The following is a 22,221-nucleotide window of genomic DNA, read 5'->3' as shown; positions in this document are numbered from 1 at the left end:
GATGCCTTGAGAGTGTATTTGATCTTTTCTGCCGTCGAGAAATACGTAACATCTTCAACCCAACGAGAAAAGGAAGAAGGAACACGTTGTTTCCGTTCGAAAAGAATGAAACGCCTCGCAAAGAGTTTAGTGAAAGCCATGACAACATGTTCAGATGCTAAACCACACAGGGCCCCGGAGCGGATCGGGACAGACATGGGATGCAAACATTTGGTTAACTAGATCTCTGAGGGAGAACAAAACCTGGGAATCGGGGATCTTCTAAAGCTTGGATATGATGTGGGGATGAAAAGAATTTATGCACACACACGCACACAGATCCAGATCCATGAACAAGGACATATTCATGCATCTACGCACAGACACACACAGTCACACAGACACACTGGAGGTCTGCTCTGAATCCAAGAACTCCCATCTGTTGAACCAGCAGTCCAGGTTGGTCTTAATGAGAAATAATGAGCCTTCACTAAATAACAACAGTTTGGATGAATTTCACCTCAGATTTTATTCGAATGGCATGTCGTTCATTCTCAAGTTACAAATACAGTTTTAGTGACACAGTTTTATCATCCGCATGTCACATAAAAGCAACGTGAAAGGAAATCAGACGTTAAGTTATTGGTCTCCAAAAATGGTACAAATAATTGTGTTTAAATACAGACTGTATTAACAAAGTAGAGGGTCATTTCATACAAAGTAATCCAAACAAATGCATTGCAGTGAAATTAAGAGATGAGCACAAAACTGGATTAAAATGAGGTCAAAACGGGAATAAATGCTGAAAAATCACAGCAAGAATGGAACTGCTAGGCCTGTAACAGCTGGCACAGCTGGCAGCATAAACACTAACAATACAGAGGGTGTGTGGTTGCACGAAGAGCACCGCGCATCAAGTAAGGGAATCCAACTGTCCTTGCACGACTTCCAGCTGCAAGAAAGAGGAGAAATGTTCAGTTCTTGGAAACCAGGAGAACGCAAAATATGCACACATGCACACACAAAGTGGTAGAAGAAAGAGAGAAAGTGAGAAAGAGAACACAAAATGTGGGAAAAGAGTCAGAGGCAAGAAAGGAGATGGATTTTGTCAGGTCGACTTCTCGACTAAGCCTTGAAACCCAAAGATAGTAAAAAGGCCGTATTTAATGTATGAACACACAAACACAAAAACTACACAAAAACAGACCTTGTTGTAGAACTCAAGCAGTTCCTGGTGGTTAAACTCAACAAAGACATTTTCCTGAACCTGGAGAGAAAGGGAAAAAGAGAGAGATGAGATTAGATGTAGTGACAAAGGCGCAAGAGTGACGGAACAAACGGCCCAACAAATAAGAAAAATAAGTTAAAGCAGCGATAAGAGCGCGAGTGAAACTTCTACAGCTCCCGTCTTGTGCTTCCTATAAAAGCCTTCATTAATTATTACTGCTCTATGGCCAGTATGTACTATCCTCTAAGGCTTGTCCAACCGCGTTTAAAAATACACGGACGGCAAAGTCGCTGTCCACCAATTTACGGAGAGAAAACCCATCTAAATCCCGTTGGCTTACTTTTAAAGAAATTCAGGCCAGCTGTGTCATTCGTAGCTCTGTGTAACCCAAATATGTAGCAGATAAAAAAAAAAAAAGAATACATTTAGGACCTATGGTTATTCATTAATACACAGGAGGAGATGTTACGATCCCTTGTGCCATGATCTGAGGCGAAACTCCTTTAGAAGCCCAGTCCAACTGGAGAACTGACCAGCAGACAAGTGGTCAGCTACCAACCAGCCTAGCCAGCAGCAGTAGATAATAGAGATGATGGGACACTTCAACCAAACATCTTTCCCTTCTGCCAATATCAGAAATAAGATACAACCAGACACCAGCTACATAGCCTAGTCCACAGCAGGAGATAATGAGAGGTGGTGGGACATGCGACTACACTTCAACCAACACCGCTCCCTTCTGCTAGGATCAGAAATAGAACACTACCAGACACCAGCTAATTAGCCTAGCCACGGAAGTAAAACACTAGAAAAACACCAGCTAATTACACCAGCTGATCAGCCACAACATTATGCCAGGAGAAGTGAAGAACATCTTGTGACAGTTCAATGTTCTGCTGGGAAAATTTTGAACCTGGCATTTTGAGTGGCATGTACTACCCACCTAGACCAGACCACAGGACACCCTCAGAGGACCCATGTCCATTCTCTGATGTGTCACAACTGTTTTGGAGACACAAGGGAGATCTACACAGTATTAGGACGGTGATCATAACGTTATGCCTGATCGGTGTAAGTGTTAAAATGAAACAAAACAGTCTTTCTAGTTCAATTTATAAAACAAATAGTTTATCTCTACACCGAGAGAAAAAAAGCTAAACGAAATCCTTTTGAGACTTCAATTTGCAAGAATGTGGATAAGGATCAAAACTAAGAACTTTTTTGCTTCTCTGTCTTTCTTCTTTAAAACTGGGTCAGCGGAAGTTACAAAGCCTGAAAATGCTGAAGAATTGTGAAGACGACACAAGTTTAACAGATCCTCAGCAATAAAATGGAGTTTGTGTTTTACAAAGCTGTAAAAGCAATGGAGATTTGCGAACACCGTTCTCGTACTCCTTTCGTTTCAATACAAATACTATGTTAATTCCTGAATATCAATTCATTACTGCACATTGCATCATGTGCTTCTTAGGTTCACCTCGGAGCTTTTCGCTTTTCCCCTCTTTCCTCTTTAAAAATACTGCAAACTGACAAATTATCGAGGGAAGCAAGAAGGCTCTGCAGAAGATCATAAAAAGCAAACCATCGCGGGACTGCCGTCATCTTTAACACCACCACCATCACCATCACCCCATCAGAAACAAAGACTGGACAATAATCCTCCCCTGTGAGCTGGTGTAATGGCGAGACTTTATTATCAACACCGTCGTTGAGAAAATAGCTATAATATGTGAAATGGATTCTGGGCAGCACAGAATGAGGAGGGCCGCCTCCAAGCGAACTAAAGTGCACTCACTGCCGTTTCAATGAATGCTGATGATGGCACAAAACTCCTTGTACCGACGAGGTGGACAAAAGAGAGAAAGAATATACGAAGGATAGACATAAAAGAAAGAAATACGTGCTCAAACACAGCAAATTCCCATGTCAGTTGTCACATTGTGCACTCCCAACTACAGCTTCGACATTAAATGTGGCTCGGGGGCCTGGAGCTAACTGGCTGGCTGGTTGGCTGGTCGGGTGGGTGGAGGGAGGCCGCGTGTCACAACAAATTAATGCCAGAGATATTAATTAGAAGCAACGTTAAAAGTCCATAAAGGAGAACACGGAGGGTGGTTGCCTTGTCAGAGTCCGGCCTCCACAGCTTCGCAAAAAAACAAAAAGTAGGGCAGCCTTCGGAGCTTAGCTGCGGTGGAGGGAGGGCTCCAAGGCCAAGCCGACAGGTAATAAAACAATTCATTAATATTTTGGTAGAGTGAGATACAATGAAAAGAAAACATCAAAGCAGCTCTGCAAGGTGGTAAATCCTCAGAGGAAATGATTTCAAATACAAACTGTGCGTGCAATTTAATCAGGTGAACGATGAACACAGACTATTCTGTTGATCTCCACTGTGGCAAACATCATGCAAAAATTTAAACATTATTTTTTTTCAAAAAATGCTATACTTAGGTTAATAGTCTTTAATGTGCTTGTGTTTTAGGAACACCTCCAGCCTAGATAGAAAACCCATCAGCTACCTAAACTATCTCTATTGTCTGGCAAAGGTAAGACAGGGCGCACCCAAAAACATGATGGGGGTCAAAACTAAGCTACAATAAAGTGAAAACAACAAACTAACACTTCCTGTCTTTTACACAGGGGTTATGGATTAAGTTCATGTCTGTTTGTGCTCACGTCAAACTAAGATTGACAGCGTGCTCCGGTTTTCAAGGAAAGAGTTTCGTCTAGGGAACTTACCAACAAGTGTGTACGGGTGTGTGTTTGTGCGTGCATGTCTGTGTGTGTGTGTGTTTGGCCCATCACATTGCTCCTCGGGGTTGCAATTGTGCCCGGCAGTAACCCAACAAGGCTCTGACAGATCTAGGCTAACACTAATGGGGATAGGATGCATCATCCTCATCATCGCAGCTACACGCAACGAGGACGCACATACACACATAATGTACACATCTCGTCTGCCTGAGTGCCAAAAAAGCCATGTGTCGGGATACACAAAACAGGATTAACCCGTGAAGATAATCATTAATTCACTTGCATCTGGGGTTCCGTGCTACATGCTAGCTAGACTACTTTGTGGGCTACACGCTAAGGGAGCTCCAACGCATGGAGAATCAATTTAGAAAAAATTAGCAAAGGAGAAAAGGAGCTAATAAAATAAATTAGGGAAAGCTCTCCACATGTGTGCTTCGGGAACTTTTGAAACTAAATAGTGAGTTGCAGCTCCACCGATGAGACCAGAAAGACAAAGAAATGAGGATTTAAAGGTTATTTGGGAGAGGAGACAAAGATCCGAAGTAAAACTCACTTCCTGTTTCACTTGTGATGTATGAAAGATGTATATATATCTTTTAAACTTCTACAGGGTGGATGCTTACGACATTACATTATTATGACATCTCTGTGTCTGACTGGCACAACATTTCAAACAGACAGTCATGGACTAAGCCGTATGTCTTTAGGGTTGACTTTTCCTCTAACACCACCACTACAGGGTTGACAGTTTTTGCTTTTTCAGAGAATTGCTTCAGCTATTTTTAGAAGGATTGTCATGAATGTAGCACAGATATCTACTGTACGCCCTATTTCTATTGACTCTATTCGTCGCCTTGCTTTTTTTTTTTTTTTATCTGGAGCAGCAATTATAATCGGTGTCTCAAAAATATCTAAATGGATCAGCATAAATGTTGGTTCAGTTTTTTTTTTTGGAGCTGCAGGGAATTTGTGAGTCAGAGTGAACTGTCTGTTGGATGGAAAACAAGCCAAGCATTGATTGCTTAGACGAATTTTGCAGTTTATAATTCCATCATCATGTCAAACAAACCTTGATTGATTCGTCCAACAGGTCTGTTTTCTTTACAGCCTTAAATGAGTGTGATTTTTCTATTCCTGTACAGACCTGTCTGATTGTTTTTGATGTTTATGGAGTTTTGACCTGTTTGACGTTGTTATAGTGATCGTCAAACTCTCCATATGTCTCCAAAGCCACCGGGGTTCATTGATAAAAACAGTAATTTTACCTCACAGAACGCATTACAACACATTAGTGTGGATCCAAAGATGCACAGTGGTACCAGAGCATCTCTGTGAGGTAAAATTACTGTTTATCAGCGGAGTGTGGTGGCTTTGAAGAGAGCGATATAACGACTCCAGTTCCTGGTCGTAATGTGCAAAATATAGCCTACAAATGAAGTGATATATGTTTTCTTTACTTTTTTTTTAGTGGATAGAATACAGTAATGTGCAAAAGTTTTAGGGTGGGTGTGAAAAATGCTGCACAGTTTTCGAAGGAACTCGACTGGTAGGTTGTTCCAAACATCTTGGAGAACTAACCACAAATCTTCTGTGGATGTAGGTAGGCTTCCTCAAATCCTTCTGTCTCTTCATGTAATCCCAGACGCACTGCATGATGTTGAGATCAGGGCTCTGTGGGGGCCATGCCATCACTTCCTAGGACTTATTGTTCTTCTTTCCACTGAAGATAGTTCTGAATGACCTTGGCTGTACGTTTGTCCTGCTGCAGAATAAATTTGGGGCCAATCACACGTCTCGTCTGATCTGATCATACGTCTGATGGTATTGCATGATGGATAAGTATTTGCCTGTTTTTCTCAGCATTGAGGGCACCATTAATCCTGAACAAATCCCAACTCTCCAAATTTGTAGAAATTTGAAAGGAGCCTCCACTATGCTTCACTGTTGCCAGCACACACTCATTATTGTACCACTCTCCAGCCTTTCGGTGAACAAACTGCCTTCTGCTACAGCCAAACGTTTCAAACTTTGACTCATCCAGAGAGTTAATTTTTCTGTGCCCAGTTCCTCTGTTTTCGTGCATATAGTTGAATCTCTTGTCCTTGATTCCATGTCAGAGGGATGGATTTTTGGCTGCAGCTCTTCCACGAAGACGACTTCTGTCCAGACTTCTCCGTTCCAAGCTGATGGCTATGCCGGTCATCTTCTCATTTCAATGGGAAATAAGCTGGATGTGATTTTCATTTGCTGCACTAAGTTTCTTTGGCTGAGTACTGTGTCTACGATCCTACGAATTGTGCAAGTTTATCTATAAGGATTGATGCTGGTTTGAAGGCAAACAAAAGTAACACCAATTATTGACGTGACTTAGATTTTTCTTTTGTTCACTCACTTTGCATTTTGCAAATTGATAACAATAAGCATCATTATATTTATTTTTTAAAAGCATTCTTAGTTTACAGTATTTTTCCCACACCTCCATAAAACCTTTGCACAGTACTGTACATTCTGCTGAAGACCCCACCCACAGCAGTTCATCACTTAGTTTTTTTGGCAGTACACTGAACTGTCCTTTTAAAATTTTATAGTATTCAGCTTTAATAGGGTTTCTTGTATCCTTAAGTGAATCAATCAATGTGTAGGAAGGAAAAAAACAAAAAGATTTTATCAGGTGCTTTTATCCCATTAGGTAGTTAGTGGTGTCAGTTTTGTCAATTTATATAAGGCATAGCATTAGCTATTCAGATAACACCCTGTAAATGGGTCTGGGTGTACACAGGAATACACTCTTCATCAATTATTTGCCTGGGCGCGATAAAGTACAACTTGGATTTGAAACACTTGTCAGAGCAGTGATTTTTTCTTTCCTTGGTGTTTCACAGAAACCGAATTTCTTACTTTGGCCTGATAAAAGCAAAGAAAAGCACAGAGGGATTTGAGGGAGGGAGTAAAAGATGACAAGGAAGAGAGGCTGATGAAAACAAAGAGGGAAGAGGAGTGGCACGGTGAAAGACAAGAGAAGAGGACGAAATGAAGACACTCAATGACAGAGAGTGGTAGCTTGCGTAAAAAAAATGAAACACTGTGATTTCCCAAGAGGGCTTTTATTGCAACTAACAACTAAAAACATCGCAAACATCGAACGATAAAGAATTTAGTGTCAGGCATTTTATTCTGGACCTAAATTCAGAGAGAGAAAAGCAGAGGGGACAACACTCGTCAGCGTCTGGGTGAAGCTGTCTGCCGGGTGAAGCAATCCTGAAATATGCATGGCAAAGTCAGTACCAGACAGATACGAAGAGAAGCAAATCAGGCTCAAGTGTAGACGACAAGTGCCAATCAATCTCTAGCAGTCTAGGTAAATGGCAGGTGTTGCTGCAGGAAAGTTTGCGCATTTTGGAGAAATATAGAAAAGTTTCTGAGCTGCACTGCGCAGATGAGCAGAATTTAAATATGACATTACAGCAGAACATTATGCACAAAGGAACGTCTGTGTCGCTTCATAATTATTAAAGATCTGCATCCATCTTTGATGTTCTCTTGATGCGTTAACTTATGTATCATGCCGTACACTTGTCTTTATACACTGTCTTCAGGCTGTCAGTTTTAATGCCTGATAAGAAATGGTTTAGCCGTCCTATAATCATAACACAAATGTGGAGTGTTTTTTAATCTGCAGAACTCATCACTTTTCCCAGATATTTTGTTACATTCACAGCAGGTGAATTAGCAGGAAGGCCAGGTCAGCGCCTTGTGCTGTACTTCATGTTTTTTTTTGAGTTGTGCCTAAACAGTTTTTGTGTGTATCCGTGTCAGGCTGCATCCTGCTGCCATCAAGGTGTGTCATTGCTATGGGGTGGAGGTGCCTTGTCTGGTCTAGGTGGGTGTGACGTGTATAAGTAACATCCAAACTAATGAATGCCAGGTCCAAACGTTTCCCAGCAGAACACTGCACTGTTAAAACATGGTCAATGTTTCTTCTCCTGTCAGTGGTTTTAACGTAATAATAGTAATAACCAAAATTAAAATGATATTAATGCTTTGACAATACGCACTTACTCAGAAAATGCATAAAATGTCCCATAGATCATCTCTGGTAGAGAAATAAATTAGATTAAAAAAAGTAATAATCCCATCTTTCTATTTAAATTTTTTTTTATTTTTTAATATGACACTCGAACAGCATTAAATTAGATTTAAAATAAAGGGAAATTGCAATTACACAAGCTGAAGTGCTCTGTGGAAAGAAGACATGGTGTATTATACAACAGGCCCCCTGTGACTTTGCTACATTATACGTCTTCTATGACTTTGAGCTCTTTGACAGTTAACAGCTGTTAAGTTATGTTGCCACGGGTAACCTCTGGTTTACCAGCTTTGTGCGTGCTAGACTGATCATTCAGATTACAGAAATACCTCCAGTCTGAACTCCGCCGTTGAGCAATTAGCTCAGAATATACATGTCTGCCGACCTTCCCCTCTTTTCTGTGTCTGCGCCAGCCGGCATTCAACAGCTTCCCCGACTGTTTGAGCTGAATTCTGTCATCTTGCTATAGAGCGATCAGCGGGGGTTACCGAAGGAGGGCACGGCTTTCTTTTTAGTGGTGACAGAACAAAAAAAAGCTGGATTTATGTCAAAATAACATTCAAATTGCATCATCACTTATGTTTTAAAAAAAAATGCAATAAAGTGAAGTAAAACTGAATTTCTGAACTCAAAACTTTTGTTTGTTTGTGAACAGTTAAGCCAACAACCATGCGAAGCCACACATCTGCAGCTGCAGCGTAAACAGAACAACGTGGAGGCCATAATGAAATGCGGGCCCTCTCTCCTTGTATATAAGAGCGTGTTCGATGTGCTTGAGGATGTTTGTTCAGTTGCATAGCTGTCCATCACCAAAACGGATACTCAAACAAAGGCAGCTGTGCTGTCAAAACACAGACTTTTTAAGTGTCCATAAAGATTTTTGTTGTTTGAGTCAGTGCTACAGGTGTGCTGCATCCTGCTTTATGCTCTCTTTCTGCCCATCTGTCTTACTTCAGGCGCACTGTTGAGTTTTGCCTGGTTTGTACCCCCCTGGAAGAGACAGACACTAATCTAACAACATGTAATAGATCATAAATCTAATATGCACTCTGACTTCAGTTGCCAAACAAGAAGAGTGTGGCATAATTTGGCAATTACACCATGTTACTGACCCTGAAAATTTCTAAATGTCATGATCTATTAAAAGTAGCATTTCTCAAACTTGCTGCAGGGTATTCCCTTAGTCAGTGGGTGAGCATGCTACTGTAGCCTATATACACAGTACAGGGTAAAAGTATTTGGACTCAGTTTAGTGTAACTGTGATTAATAGGAAATAAGTGTTTCACTGTACACTTGCATATTCTCTCTACTCTACTCTGCTTTCTCTAATTATCAAAGCAATGCAATTCACAGGAAAGATACACTGCCATTAATGACATGTGAAGAATGTTTTACTTTTTATTAAGGTTTGTTGGCCTTTAAGCCACTCCAAATGTTGTTTGTATGTTTGCTGCTAATCATTATGCAGATTCCCAGAATATTTTGCGACTGCTCTGAGGGAATTAATGCAATTGCTCTAGAGACACCTGGAGCAACCTCTCTGTTTACAGTCTGTGTGAAGAACGTACAGGAAACGACTAGAAGCCATAGTGAAATATTGAATAATAAAATTCTGAGCCGTAGTGAAGACGGACAAACAAATCTTTTGGGCCTGAACCAAGTTGAACTAATCTCAAAAACACAATTGACCAATATATATATAAGGAGTTTCCCTAAGTGTTTATAAGACGAAAACAATCACCATGTCTTTGGTTTGGAACCACTACTTTTCAACACTTCCTGATGACCTCAACTGCATGTTTGGTTTGCGTGTTTCTGCTATTTGGCTTTGAGATTGGCTCATGGTCAGACAACACGGGTTTAATTTATGTTTCACAATGCTTTTGGAAGAGATAGCTTGATAGAGTTTTTTATTCATAATTTTAATTTTCCATAAGACACACACACAAAAAAGATTTAAGAAGTTTTATCTTGAAAAAGGTTAAATAAAAATACAGTTTTTATCAATTTATCCAAAGAATAAAAAGACAAAACTAAACTGAGAAGTTGCTTTGCTTTGACAACAACCGCTAACTGCTAAAGCTGCTAATCTCTCTTGCGCTTATGCTTCTTCCTGTTGTCCAACCAATTACAAAACACAATTTCAACATCCCCTGCGTCGTGATGACATCTGGAAGCGCTAGATACTCACCTGAGTAGATCTGGTACCGACACTAGTACAAGAGCTAAGAGTTGTTTGCTAGCGTTCCTGCTAACAAACAACCATCAGCTACAAAGCAACATGTCCAAACTCCACGAGTTTGTACGTGTGACACTATGGTACTGCACTTAATTTACAGCACCTGTCTAGTATTTTGCTTTAGTTTCAATCACTCCCAGAAGTACTCAGTATTCACCTCTTCAGCAAACACCGTGTGAAGCCGGTTCCTTCACGCAAAACGGGTCAACAACGAACAGAAACCAACAGTTCAAAAATCGACCATGTTGAATCTTCCCATGACCCTTTGAGGCCCGAGCCATTCATAAAAAGCCTGCAGGAGCCACATATTCTCTGTGCATGGGCGCTGAAAGGGAGGGGGGGGTAAACTGTGGACTGGTGTCCGCTCCACAACGCTGCCCTGCAGCCATGCGGCACAGTGACAGACACGGAACCTCAAAACGTCAGCTCCTCACTAAAAGCCCTCTGACTCCAACAAATAGGAGCTGTCAACGGCAAACACTAGAAACCGTCAATCACCTGGTGGTATTTATAACAGAAATGAGCACAAGCGGATATGTGCGCACACGAAGGCCCGAGAGGAGAGAAGAGAAGAGAAGAGAAGAGAAGAGAAGAGAAGAGAAGAGAAGAGAAGAGAAGAGAAGAGAAGAGAAGAGAAGAGAAGAGAAGAACTTTGACGTATGACGTGCAATACATGACGTGATGGCAGCCCATCATGTAAAGTAAGACACCTCCCGAAAACAGAAAGATAACACAAAGAGGCCAACGTGTCACTCAGACTTTCCACAACTCGGAGGAAAACACCTCTCAACGAACGTAGACCAGAACATTCCATCAGTCACACAATATTTCATCCCCCCCTCATTTTGACAACGCTCTTGTTTTATCTAAACACTGAAAAACCACGGGGACTCGCTAATGGCACAGAAGTGTGGAGTGGATGCTTCTACGTCAGGGGGAGACAGTGGCAACTCTGACAACAATCAAAAGACAAAGAAGGCAGGCAAAACCATGAAATAAACAAGGATTTGCAGTGTCTGCAGACGGGGGAGGAGGAGGAGGAGGAGGCAGCAGGTTCTCGACCTAACAGGAAGAAATGCATCCATTTTTTTTTTTTTTTAGTCACTACTTTGCTCATTTCTACCTAGTTTTATACACTAACTAATAGGAGAAGTGAATAACACTGACCATCTTGTAACAATACAACGTTACAAGACCGGGCACCCCCGCCCCTCAGAAATGCCACTGCTTTATGGCAGCAGCCATCTCCAGCAGGATGCAACAACAACAACAACACAAAACAAAACACGAAGAACAGCACAAGCTGATGACCTGACCTCCAAATTCACCAGATCCCAAACTGATACCGGCAGCCAAAGTGCATCAGTCGAGTTATTTAAAGATCCTTGGCAGCAGCACAAGTACGCACTGTTGAGAATACTTGCACTGATATGCATAAATCACAAAACACAGATACATCGGTGCCTATCTATGACCTGCATCCTGTCACGCACAGCATGTGGTTTCATAAACACTGCCCTCGGGCTGTGAGGTAAGGTCATACCCTGCTTCTGTCTTCCTGTTAGTAATTTCTGCCTTTGCCTCACCCGTCTCATCTTTTCCCTCCGTCTCCAGTTGGCAAGAAACATCATCTCTTCTTAATGCATTCCCTTTCTTTATGCGCGCATCTTTGCCTCAGCTCCCGTCTCCCCTTGCATTAAGAGACGCCTTGTTATAAACAGCCCATCAGTGAGCTGTCCATCCGTAGCCCGGGCTGTGTACTGACATTTATTAAGAGTCAGCTTCGCCTGCAGTCTCTTGCCTCTCTCTGCATCCCCACATGAATACAGAGAACCAATTAAAGGAAGAACAGGGCATATGTCTACATGGTTGGAGAACCTTGGCCACAAACACAGACAAATAGAGAGGGCAGGCACGGATGCGAGGATGAAGCAGCGGAGAGGAGAAGAAAGGAGAAAAAGAGAGGAGAGAGTAATATAGCATAGTGCCGAAAAAGAGGCAGAAAAAGGGGGGACTACCTACAGTGCTGAATGGGCGCCGTAACAAAGGCGGGAGACAATACGTGTGAATAAAAGAGACGAAACAACCTTTCTAAATTAACATACAGCACCTTTATTCAAGGCAGTTAACACACAAGGACGCCCCGCGCAGTCAAACTGCACAGCAAACTCTCATTCAGCGATGATGAGCCTTGACATTTACTCTGAGCAGAAGGAGGCAGCTCCTGGGGCTAAACAAATAGCATCCTCACTGGTGGCCTGAATAGAACGATGGATATTTTGCCTATTGGTTTTGTCTCACATGGATGAGGTCACCTGTGCCCTGCCTCTTCACTCTCGCAGTGTGTGTGTGTGTGTGTGCGTGACATTGTTCATTATTTGTGTGTGTGTTTGCCAACCACAATCCAACACATCCTGTGTTGTGGTTAGAGACAATGGGACATGACTAGGCTTCCACCAGACTGTATCGTTCCCACATCCGCCTCTTGAGTCTTCACATGCTATGCGGCAAAACACAGTACACAACACACAACTGAGGAATTTCCATACCAGGGATTCAATCGTATGTGAATCACTTGGACGGGACATTAAGACAGGAAGAAAATAAACTTTCAGGTATGAAACCTGGAGCCAACACTGGCATCTGTTTCGGTAATTAATTTAAGCAACAGTTATTAATAGACCTTCAATGTCTGTACTATTATCAGTGTTCTGCTGGGAAATCCTTAGATCTGATACAAGTGCGGATGTTACCTAGACACGAACCACCCACCTAGACCAGACCAGACACCCCCTCCCCATAGAAACGACACTTCTTGAAGGCAACAGCAATCCCCAGGTTCCCGCAGGATAAAGGTATACAAACACACACACACAAAAACAGTGAACCTTCACAGACTCAAAAATAATCAAGCATCTGTGGGACGCAGTGGAAAAAGGACAATTCGCAGAGGGCTCAACCCATAGGACCCAAAGGCCCAAAGACTGTTACCAGACAAAATAGGACACCCTCAGAAAGCCCATGTTTGTGCACTATTTGTTGTTGCTTGTTGCATGCTTGTTTTTCTTTTTCTTTTTTGCATATTTTTGTTCATTGATTTTTTTATTTTCCACCTACCAATGGGACTCAAGATAGAAATTATCCGTATAGCTATAACCTCTCTTATTTACGTGTAAATGTTCATTAGTACGAGCTGTCCCATTTTAAAATCAAATCAAATCAAATCAAATCAAATCAAATCAAATCAAATCAAATCAAATCAAATCAAATCAAGGCCCATGTCCATTCTCTGATGAGTTACAACTGTTGTGGAGCCACATGGGAGACCTACACAATATTAGTAAAGTGGTCATAATGTTATGCCTGATCAGCGTACATGGCATCTGGCACATAAGACCACAATATGCAAAGCAAAGAAGTTGCATTCCTTGTTTAGGAAGAAATTCTTCCTTAAGAGTGAAACTGTAAAGAGTGATGGTTTCCATTGTCTGCATTGGTCGGGTTCGCATCATATTGTGTAACTGTAATTATAAGGTGTTGTGGAGGAAAATATGAAAAGTCACAGCCCATAAAAATATATGACAATGAATCCTTAATTAAAATCCCGATGCACTCATAGTCCAATCAGGTTACAGGTTGTCTTACTACTCTTCTTCTCAGACAAACTGTACTTGACGGACAACTTCCTTGTTCTTATGTTAGTTGTTTTGAAACTGTTGACACTCAACAAGTTCACCAGCGAACATTTTACACAGCCAAATTCTCTGACTCACAACTTTATCCTGACTAGAGATCTAATTGGCCAGACTAAGTGAAAACAGTTGTGTTTGAGTGTGTGTGAAAGACCCTTAATAAGACCTTTAATTAAAGCGATACTTTTCAATCAGCGCTTCATCTGGCTCGCTAAAAGGTACGCCGATTACAAACATGTGAGGGGGAAAACAGCCGATGTACTAATTAGCTACAAACTAACACGAGTATAACGAGTTTTACCCATCTAATTAACAGTGGCCAATACAAAAGTCAACAAACAGAATGAAGCGGAAAGATTGGAGCAGAGAACGCTACTTTTAATTGAGCGATAATTCATGTTTTTAAAAAAATATTATCTGCGTATTTCAGTCCGTCATGTCAACGCCTCTGCTGTGAGAAAGGTCTCAAGACGTTCAGAGATTACAAATCAGGATGAAAGACGGCTCAGGGGGACACACAGACAAAGAGAAAGAGACAGACATGCAGCGACAGTGAAGCGGACTCTGAGAGAACAGCGCGGCCTCAGCTGAGGGGTCATTTGTCGGGTCATTAGGTTCCCCAGTTAATGAAATAAAAGAATAATAAAGAATCTCGCTATAATGTCCAACACAGAGAGAGGCTGTTCAGTGTGAAGTGTCTGCTTTCACCCACCACTTCCCAACCTACACACACATACGAGCACACGCACACACAAGCGCTCTTTCTCTTCTGCGTCCGCTTCTTTCTCGTCCGCGGACACAGCTGACTGTCTCTAGGTGGGCAAGGGTGGGATTTTCACACGCCTCGCTCCCCAGAGCACATTCAGTACAGTACAGAGCGAGGCAGCAGGACATAAACACAAAGGCTGGGATTGTCTGAACCCAGTGGGCCACTCACTGAGTGACAGAAACACACTGAAGCATGGATGCAGATACATACACGAGCTCCCTGCTGGCATTCCTGAACAAACACACACACACAAACATGTACGCACAACACGCACACACATACAGCCTGCTTTTGTTTCTGAGAAGCAGAGGCCTCTAGACCAAACACATAATTAATTAATATTAATTTATTAATTAACACAGGAATATAGAAATAATAAAGTCCTGATGCTAGCTTTAGCCCCAAACCACAGGAGAAGAGGGAGCAAATTTTAGCAGGGTGCAGATGAAAAGAAATGAAGGAATCCACAACATAGTTCGAGAGGTGACTTTATAAATGTGTCGAAAACTATCAGTTACAAAAACGAACTATCGGCAAAAGTTCAGCTGCCCCACTTTGCCGGCCCTCCTGTGGTGTCAAGAGGAATTTTTAGCTCTTAATTCATAAATAATAGCCCAAGCCAAGAGAGACTCTGGGACTTAATCAAAGTAAACATTCAAATGCCACTTACTGTTCACCGAAATAAAAGATTCTGCCCTCCTTATTTTATTAAGGACGGCAATAATAAACACCTTCTCTCTGTTGACCGTGGATTGTTTCCTTCAGGGCTGGCAGCGCTGCACTGAAAGACCATTGATAAACAGTAGAGTGAAGCCACATATTCACTCTCTATTCTAATTCAGTTCCTTAAAGTGTTAATTGCTGTGTTTTCTTTTTAATGTGTGAACATGCTGCACATTTAAGTGTCTGACTCTTTTTTTTTTCATTCCCAAATTACATTCAAAGTAGAGTTCTCAGTCTCTCCTCGTCTTCCTCTTTTCATTTCCTCAGTAGCCGAGGCGCCCACCGTCTTTAAGTTTGTTTTTCTTTCCCTCAATGTGCAAGTATACGCACAGCTATGAAGAGAATTAAATAAACCTTGGGTTATCAGCTGCCCACTGCTATGAGTGAGTTTATTATAGTGTGTTTACAGAAATGGGCTAAATGCAAAGAAAATGAATTTGTGGAGAAGTTGGCGACTCAATCTTTAAGCAAGTGTTGATTTCCTTTTCTCTTGAACAATCCTCAACACTGCAACTATACTAACTTTTGTCAGGTTGAAAGCTGCCTGTGCTGCCTGTGCATTATAGGCTGCCTCAATTTACAATCTACGTAGACCCTAATGCCATAGTCTGATTTACACCTCCCTTTAAATGTAACTGTGGCCGTGGCGTCGCAGACCTTAAGAGCTGCAATTGGTCCGATTGGTCGCAGTGTGTATCCGTTTCAACATTTCTGGCTGCTTCTCCATCTCTGCAATTTCCGAATTGATGGTTTTGGATCAAGATGGAACTCATGGTTCACTGAGGAGGTCTGGTGATGTGTGCAAACATTTGCAGGAAATTCGTCCAAATTTCAGAAAAATTTCGCCATTGTTGAAAGTGGAGCAGGCCACACACAGTCTAACCCGACTGGCAAAAAAAGACAGCGCCGCGTAGGTAACAACGTCTTCATCTCGCAGAACTCTAAAAGAGCCTTTAGTCATTACATTGGAAGGCTACTGTATATTTATACTGAGCAATGAAAAAAGCTGTTCTTTTAATGATGCTGATAATAATACTAACAACCTGGAGATGGTAAACTACCTCAGTAGTTGGAAACATGGCTGCCAATCTGCGCCTACAGCCTCTCCGACCACCACCAAACATCACTCACTTGCAACCATAAACCAGTGGAGAATGGGAGCAAGATGGAGTGAAGTGAAGTGTCTTGCCCAGTGACACAACGGACAGACTAGGGATAGGGCGGAATCTTTCGGTTATTTGATGACTCTACCTCCTGAGCTACTGCCGCCCAGAAGGACACTAATAGATTAAAAGTAAACTCAAACCAAATATAACTATGTCATGTTAAACTTTAGATATGTATTATGTGACTTTAGTGGAAGGTAAATCCATAAACTGACTGTATAATGACTTAGTTTAGCAAAATCGGTAGCTCGTGGATGCAAATGTGCAATCTGACACCAAGATAAATACAATTACTGAGTTAGATATATGTCAGCTGGCAATGCAGCAGCTAGGGATTTTTACTATACTCTAATGCAAGCTACACAAAAAACCAAAGTAAGTCAAACATGCTCAATGGCTGCATGAAGGGTGTCCAGCTCAAAATACTTGGGATAAACCTGGCTCACATTTTGCGATGGGTGTGCTGCAAATTCAACCCCGTTAACATTTGTGGCCTCTCTGAGCTAACTGATGACGATTGGGACTGCCGCATCACCACCACATCCTTCATCATAGCCTCACGCTGCTTAGCACCCCGACCTTTAATCAAGAACATGCAGGCATACAGCCTAGGTTTACGGGATTTAAGGAACTGCAGTGCTTTTTGTGGTGCCACTGACACTTGTGAACTTCTATGACAAATGCTTTCCTCCCTCTTTGTGCCCCGCTCCTCCAAACTTCGCTCTGGTGAAGTGCAGCCACATTATTATTACTGTTCAACCACAGGGGGATCTCTCCCTCCCCTCTCTGGAGAAATATGACAGCTTTTCAACCCTGGCATCCTCCTCCTCTCTCCCTCCTGTGGTCGGTGCTGAACAGAAACAGAGCCTGGTTCTGATCAGCCCTTTATTCGTCTGTTGTGGTTGATGGTTGCTCCGTGGCCTTATGAGTCAAGGAATAAGTGCTGCGCTTATTGATTTGATGCATTTCCGCTGACTCATACAAGTACATTCGTTTTTGTATTGCCTAGAACGTAAAAAAGAAACTAGTAATCCAAGTTTTTGCCATGAGACAATGACTTAAAACAGATCCCAGGTTTAAATCCCGGACAAGCCCTTTCTGGGAAATTCTATTTGTTTGCACAAGAAGGTGAATATATGGTTGTGGCTTAGGCAAGACTGAACACAAAGACGATCCCAATGGCAGGAAGACACTTTACGTGGCAGCTGATTCTTTTTGCTTGGTCATAGTCTCTCACTGCTTATGTCCAACTTCATGTATGAGCCAGGTCATATTAGTACCCAGCTTCGCTCTGAGCTGAGCCAATGGCAACAAGAAGAAACTGACACACACTATGCCACATACAAAACAGTTTGTAAATTTTTAATCAGTGCATCTGGGACATTTTTTTTTCTTCCATTTTTCAGAAAACCCAGAGATACTTATTGATGCTTCATATTAAGGAGATCCCAAACCACCTTTTATGTAATCCACTTTCCTGTTCTGTTACTTATTGATGTTTCATATCAAAAAGATCCCAAACCACTTTTTATATAATCCACTTTCCTGTTCTGTTAATACTGTGCGTTACAGATTCAATGTACAACACATGAGCTAAATACACCTTTTTAAGCCCAGTATTTGATAGCTGCTCACAACAAAAGGAAATGCGTGCAGGAGGCTTCACGGTATTCTTATTAAACCTCTCCATGTGGGCTGAGGAAGGAATGAGCACAAGCCATTAAGCGTTGCCTGCATCAAACCAGTCGATCTTAATCTGACACACTGATGCAGTTCATGACTATTTCATTGATGTAATGACTTGAAAACTTGTAACAAAGGCCTCCAGAGAGTATTTAAATTCAAGCACACTCTTAAAGATTCATCTGAGACAAGGCTCAGACATCTTTTCATCATCTTGAGGTTTCAACCCCTGTAGTGAAATTGAACCACCCACTTGTATTTTGGAAACTTCACTGTCACTTGTTTCTCCCAAAACTTGCAGTGTTTGAACTCATATGAAAGTATATTACTTATTTATGCTGCCTTCTTACTGTAGAGCCCGATAAGACGGGCGGCTTAATGTCAGCTCAACATGAGAGCAGTCCCCACCTTTCAGCGCCAGGTAGTGACGGTGAAAGGTAAGGACTGTGTGACATAATGTCACGCCGTCAGTAAGCAGTTTGACCCCGGTTAGCAGCTTGTCGGGACGCTGAGCGGGTTGAATCTGCAGCAGAACCCCTCAGTGAAGTTTGAAGGAGTACACGAGAAATCAAATTAACAACATAGTCAAGAGGGCACACAAAGAGAAAGGCCACTGTTCTAATTTTTATTCTAATCTCAATCTCCCGTGATATTTCCAATATGCAAACGTTTTCAAATTATAGGCATCTGGACCAAAGAAACAAGAATCAAAGATCAGATCAGTACTTTTCACAAGAGACTGGCTCTATACACCGATCAGGCATAACATTATGACTATGAGTATTGTGTAGGTCTCACCAGAGGACTACATGGACCTTCTGAGGGTGATCTGTGGTGTCTGGCACCAGGATATGGTGAGTGGGGGCCTTTGGGTCCTAACGGTTGAGGGGAGGGCCCTCCGTGGATCCACATGAACAAAAGTTTCCCAGCAGATCATTGGACTATCACAAAATGGCCAATGTTGATTACTTCTTCTAATGTTAGAGGTTTTAATGTTGTAATTGACCGGTGTCCCACAGTCCTTCATCAGTGCAATTAGTTCTTCCAGTTTCCCTTTTTTGAATGATTAAAACCGACTACTGCCACCTTCTGGAGTGTAATTTTCTCTCATGCAGGTGCAGGATGTTCAAGCTCGTTGGTGTTTCCTGTTGTCGCCGTGGTGTGTGTTAAGTGCACTTTTTTGGCGCTGTCATAGATCGATTCTTTACGTTGGTTTGTCCCCACCTCCAGGACCATAACTACAAAAATGCCTCTCTTATCCTGACCTCATTTACTCAACAAAGCGATACAAAAAAGACAAACTTGCATATCTTAACATGGAACGCACAATATACCAAACAAAAGACAGCGGCAGAGCAAGGAAAAGGATGGCAAAAGATTCGAGGGAAGTGAGACAAAACTGAGGTATGAGGGACAAAGAGAGGAGCTGGAAGATGAGCAATCTGATTAAAGCTGTGAAGCAAAAGAATGAATTTAATCCATTTCATCGTCACCCACCACACCACGCTTCACATGTGGTCTGTGGGAGTGGCAGGGGCTGGGCTGGCCTAGATACATGCAAAATGAATAGAGCCGTAATATCCTTTGATACAAGTCTTTGAAACATGCTCAGCTCCAAGCAGCATCTGTTCCTACTTTTAATCTGGTTAGGGTGTTTCTCTAAATACAGCCAAGAATTATCGTCATCGGCAGGCGTTACGGATGAGGGATGTGACACAATAAATTGAATGCGCTAATTTGGCGGAAAATAACGTCCATAATCCAAGTTAATTCAATTTTTAGTGTACACACTTAACTCAGTCAGTGACTATGAGACGCATAAAGCAACATGAAAATACTGTATGTTGATTAATATTAAAGCAGCTTGAGTGAACATCTGAGAGAAGAGGGTACATATTTGGCTCACTCTGTGCTCTCTATCTCCAACAATCTCTCCTATATGGCCTATTTAGCCCAAATAACATCCAGCAACTGAAGAGGACCAGACCACAAAGTGTGTGAAGCCTCTCCCCGTGCTCGTCATTAACATGTTTGTTTATCCGCTGCTCACTCCCTCAGAGGATCACCCAGCCTTGTTAAGGAGGGAGAAGAAAGCTTTAAAAGTGGAAATAAGGCATACATTTGAGTCCAGTCCCAGGACGACGCGAGCACGCTACCGAGCTATTTCCATAATGGTAGCTTAACAGGAGCTAGCCGGCTGAGCGAGGGGCACGTCGCCCTCATTAAGGCACTCGCTCAGGAACAGATTAGCGCTTCATTAACATACAGAGAGAAGCGGGGGAAATTACCGCTCTCCATTTCACAGTCTGAAAGGCAGGCAAAGACCAGAGTTAGAGATAAGTGGTGGGGAAAAGATGGACTCAATTTGGGGGAAGATAAAAACCTGTGTTCGGTTTAAAATTTGCTATTAAAGCATCCCGAATATCTTTGACCAAGAATGTGGAGACCTTCCTGTCTGTCTGTCCGTCACCATATTTCTTTCAGTCCTTGTCAATCTCTCATTTATTCTGTCTTCATATCACATCAGTCACTCTAATACCTTCCCAATGCCCATTACTTTTTAAAAGCAGGCCAGCGATAATTATTTTCTAATATAATGGAGCCCAGAATTATATTGGTTAGAAAGCAAATAAGAGGGGTTGTCCTGGCTCTGTTGGTTACCGTCTCCTCTAATATCTAAGGTTTCTGTATCGCTGGCATCAACAAAGCCAGACTTCCCTCTTCCTAATTAGTCCGATGCTAAAATGAAAGGCGGCCTGGCAGGACTCAGAGATAAATAATGACCCAGTCTTGAAAGAAGTCAACCTGCTGGCAGGGCAGGTCATACGAAACCTATGAATCCTAAATTATATTTGTAATAGGCTCCTTGATACCAAATCAAACCAACACTGCCCTTGTGAAAGTAGTTTGACGTGGGCATAACTTGGAAAACATGACGGCGAAATTGAGTCGAGGGAGCAAACTCCTCAACGACAACCGTTAAAGCCAAAGTTTTACATAATAGATGCTCAGACTGATCAGACACAACATTATGACCATCTGCCTAACTGAATGAGAGATTGTTCGGGTTTTAGTGAATTTGGAGGTTGGGTCAACATCTTGTGCTGTTTTGTTTTTTGTCGTTTGAGTTGCTCCTAAAGCATTTTTGTGTGTGTGTGTCTGCGTCATGCTGCCATCAAGGAGTGTCGTTGCTATGGGGTCTGGATGTCTGGACTGGTCTGGTTTAAGTGGGTAGTACATGACTAAGTAACATCCACACAAATGCCTGGTCCAAAAGTTTCCCAGCAGAACACTGACTTATCACAAGATGGTTTAAACGTCACTCACTAAACCTGTCATTGGTTGTAATGTTGTGGCAGATGGGGGTAATCACATAGTATATAAGAATTATCATTCAGTGAATGAGTTACAAACAAAGGGTGGACCAAAGTGGTCAAACAAAGCCACTGAAAGAAACTGTGATTAGTGCTTCTCAAGCAAATTCTCCACTTTCCTGTCCTGTTAGCCTGCCCTTCACCGCCTCGTGTCCTCATCTTGAGGCACTAAATTCCACTGAAGTGTTTTTAACCTTCAGATTTAATGTGTCTAATTACCAAAACTACTTGTCATAAAAAGGCAAAGATATCCTGACCCTAACTGGAACAACCTAAATTTAAATAAAATAAGTATCCAATTAGGAAAGCTACCTGGAAAATGGACATGTCCAAAGGAGAAAAGAACTTTTCCAACTTTGTGATGAGACTTCCCTTCATCTTACTGATCCTCCCAAAACTATGTTACTTAAACCTTTCTAACATGATTAATTAGGGAGAGACCTGCCATGACACTACGCCCAATTAACATAGGGATAGCAGAGTTTATCCTGTAGCCTTTCCATATATTTGTATACTAAATGATCCA

At 41.9% G+C, this 22,221-nt stretch overlaps 1 protein-coding gene across 1 annotated transcript in view; it reads right to left on the bottom strand.

Moving 5' to 3' along the window:
- Positions 1 to 483: 483 nt before the first annotated feature.
- Positions 484 to 22,221, bottom strand: part of commd10 (COMM domain containing 10) — a 54,387-nt gene continuing 32,649 nt past the window's right edge. Inside the window, exons 6-7 of the mRNA XM_047592685.1 lie at positions 1,187 to 1,246; positions 484 to 931 (exon numbers count right to left, since the gene is read on the bottom strand). Coding sequence (XP_047448641.1) covers positions 893 to 931; positions 1,187 to 1,246 — 99 coding nt within the window. The 3' untranslated portion in view covers positions 484 to 892. The remainder of the gene's footprint in view (positions 932 to 1,186; positions 1,247 to 22,221) is intronic.

The sequence above is a fragment of the Mugil cephalus genome, chromosome 8 (genome assembly GCF_022458985.1).
Source record: "Mugil cephalus isolate CIBA_MC_2020 chromosome 8, CIBA_Mcephalus_1.1, whole genome shotgun sequence".
Taxonomy (NCBI): domain Eukaryota; kingdom Metazoa; phylum Chordata; class Actinopteri; order Mugiliformes; family Mugilidae; genus Mugil; species Mugil cephalus.
This window is presented reverse-complemented; position numbering and strand designations above follow the sequence as displayed.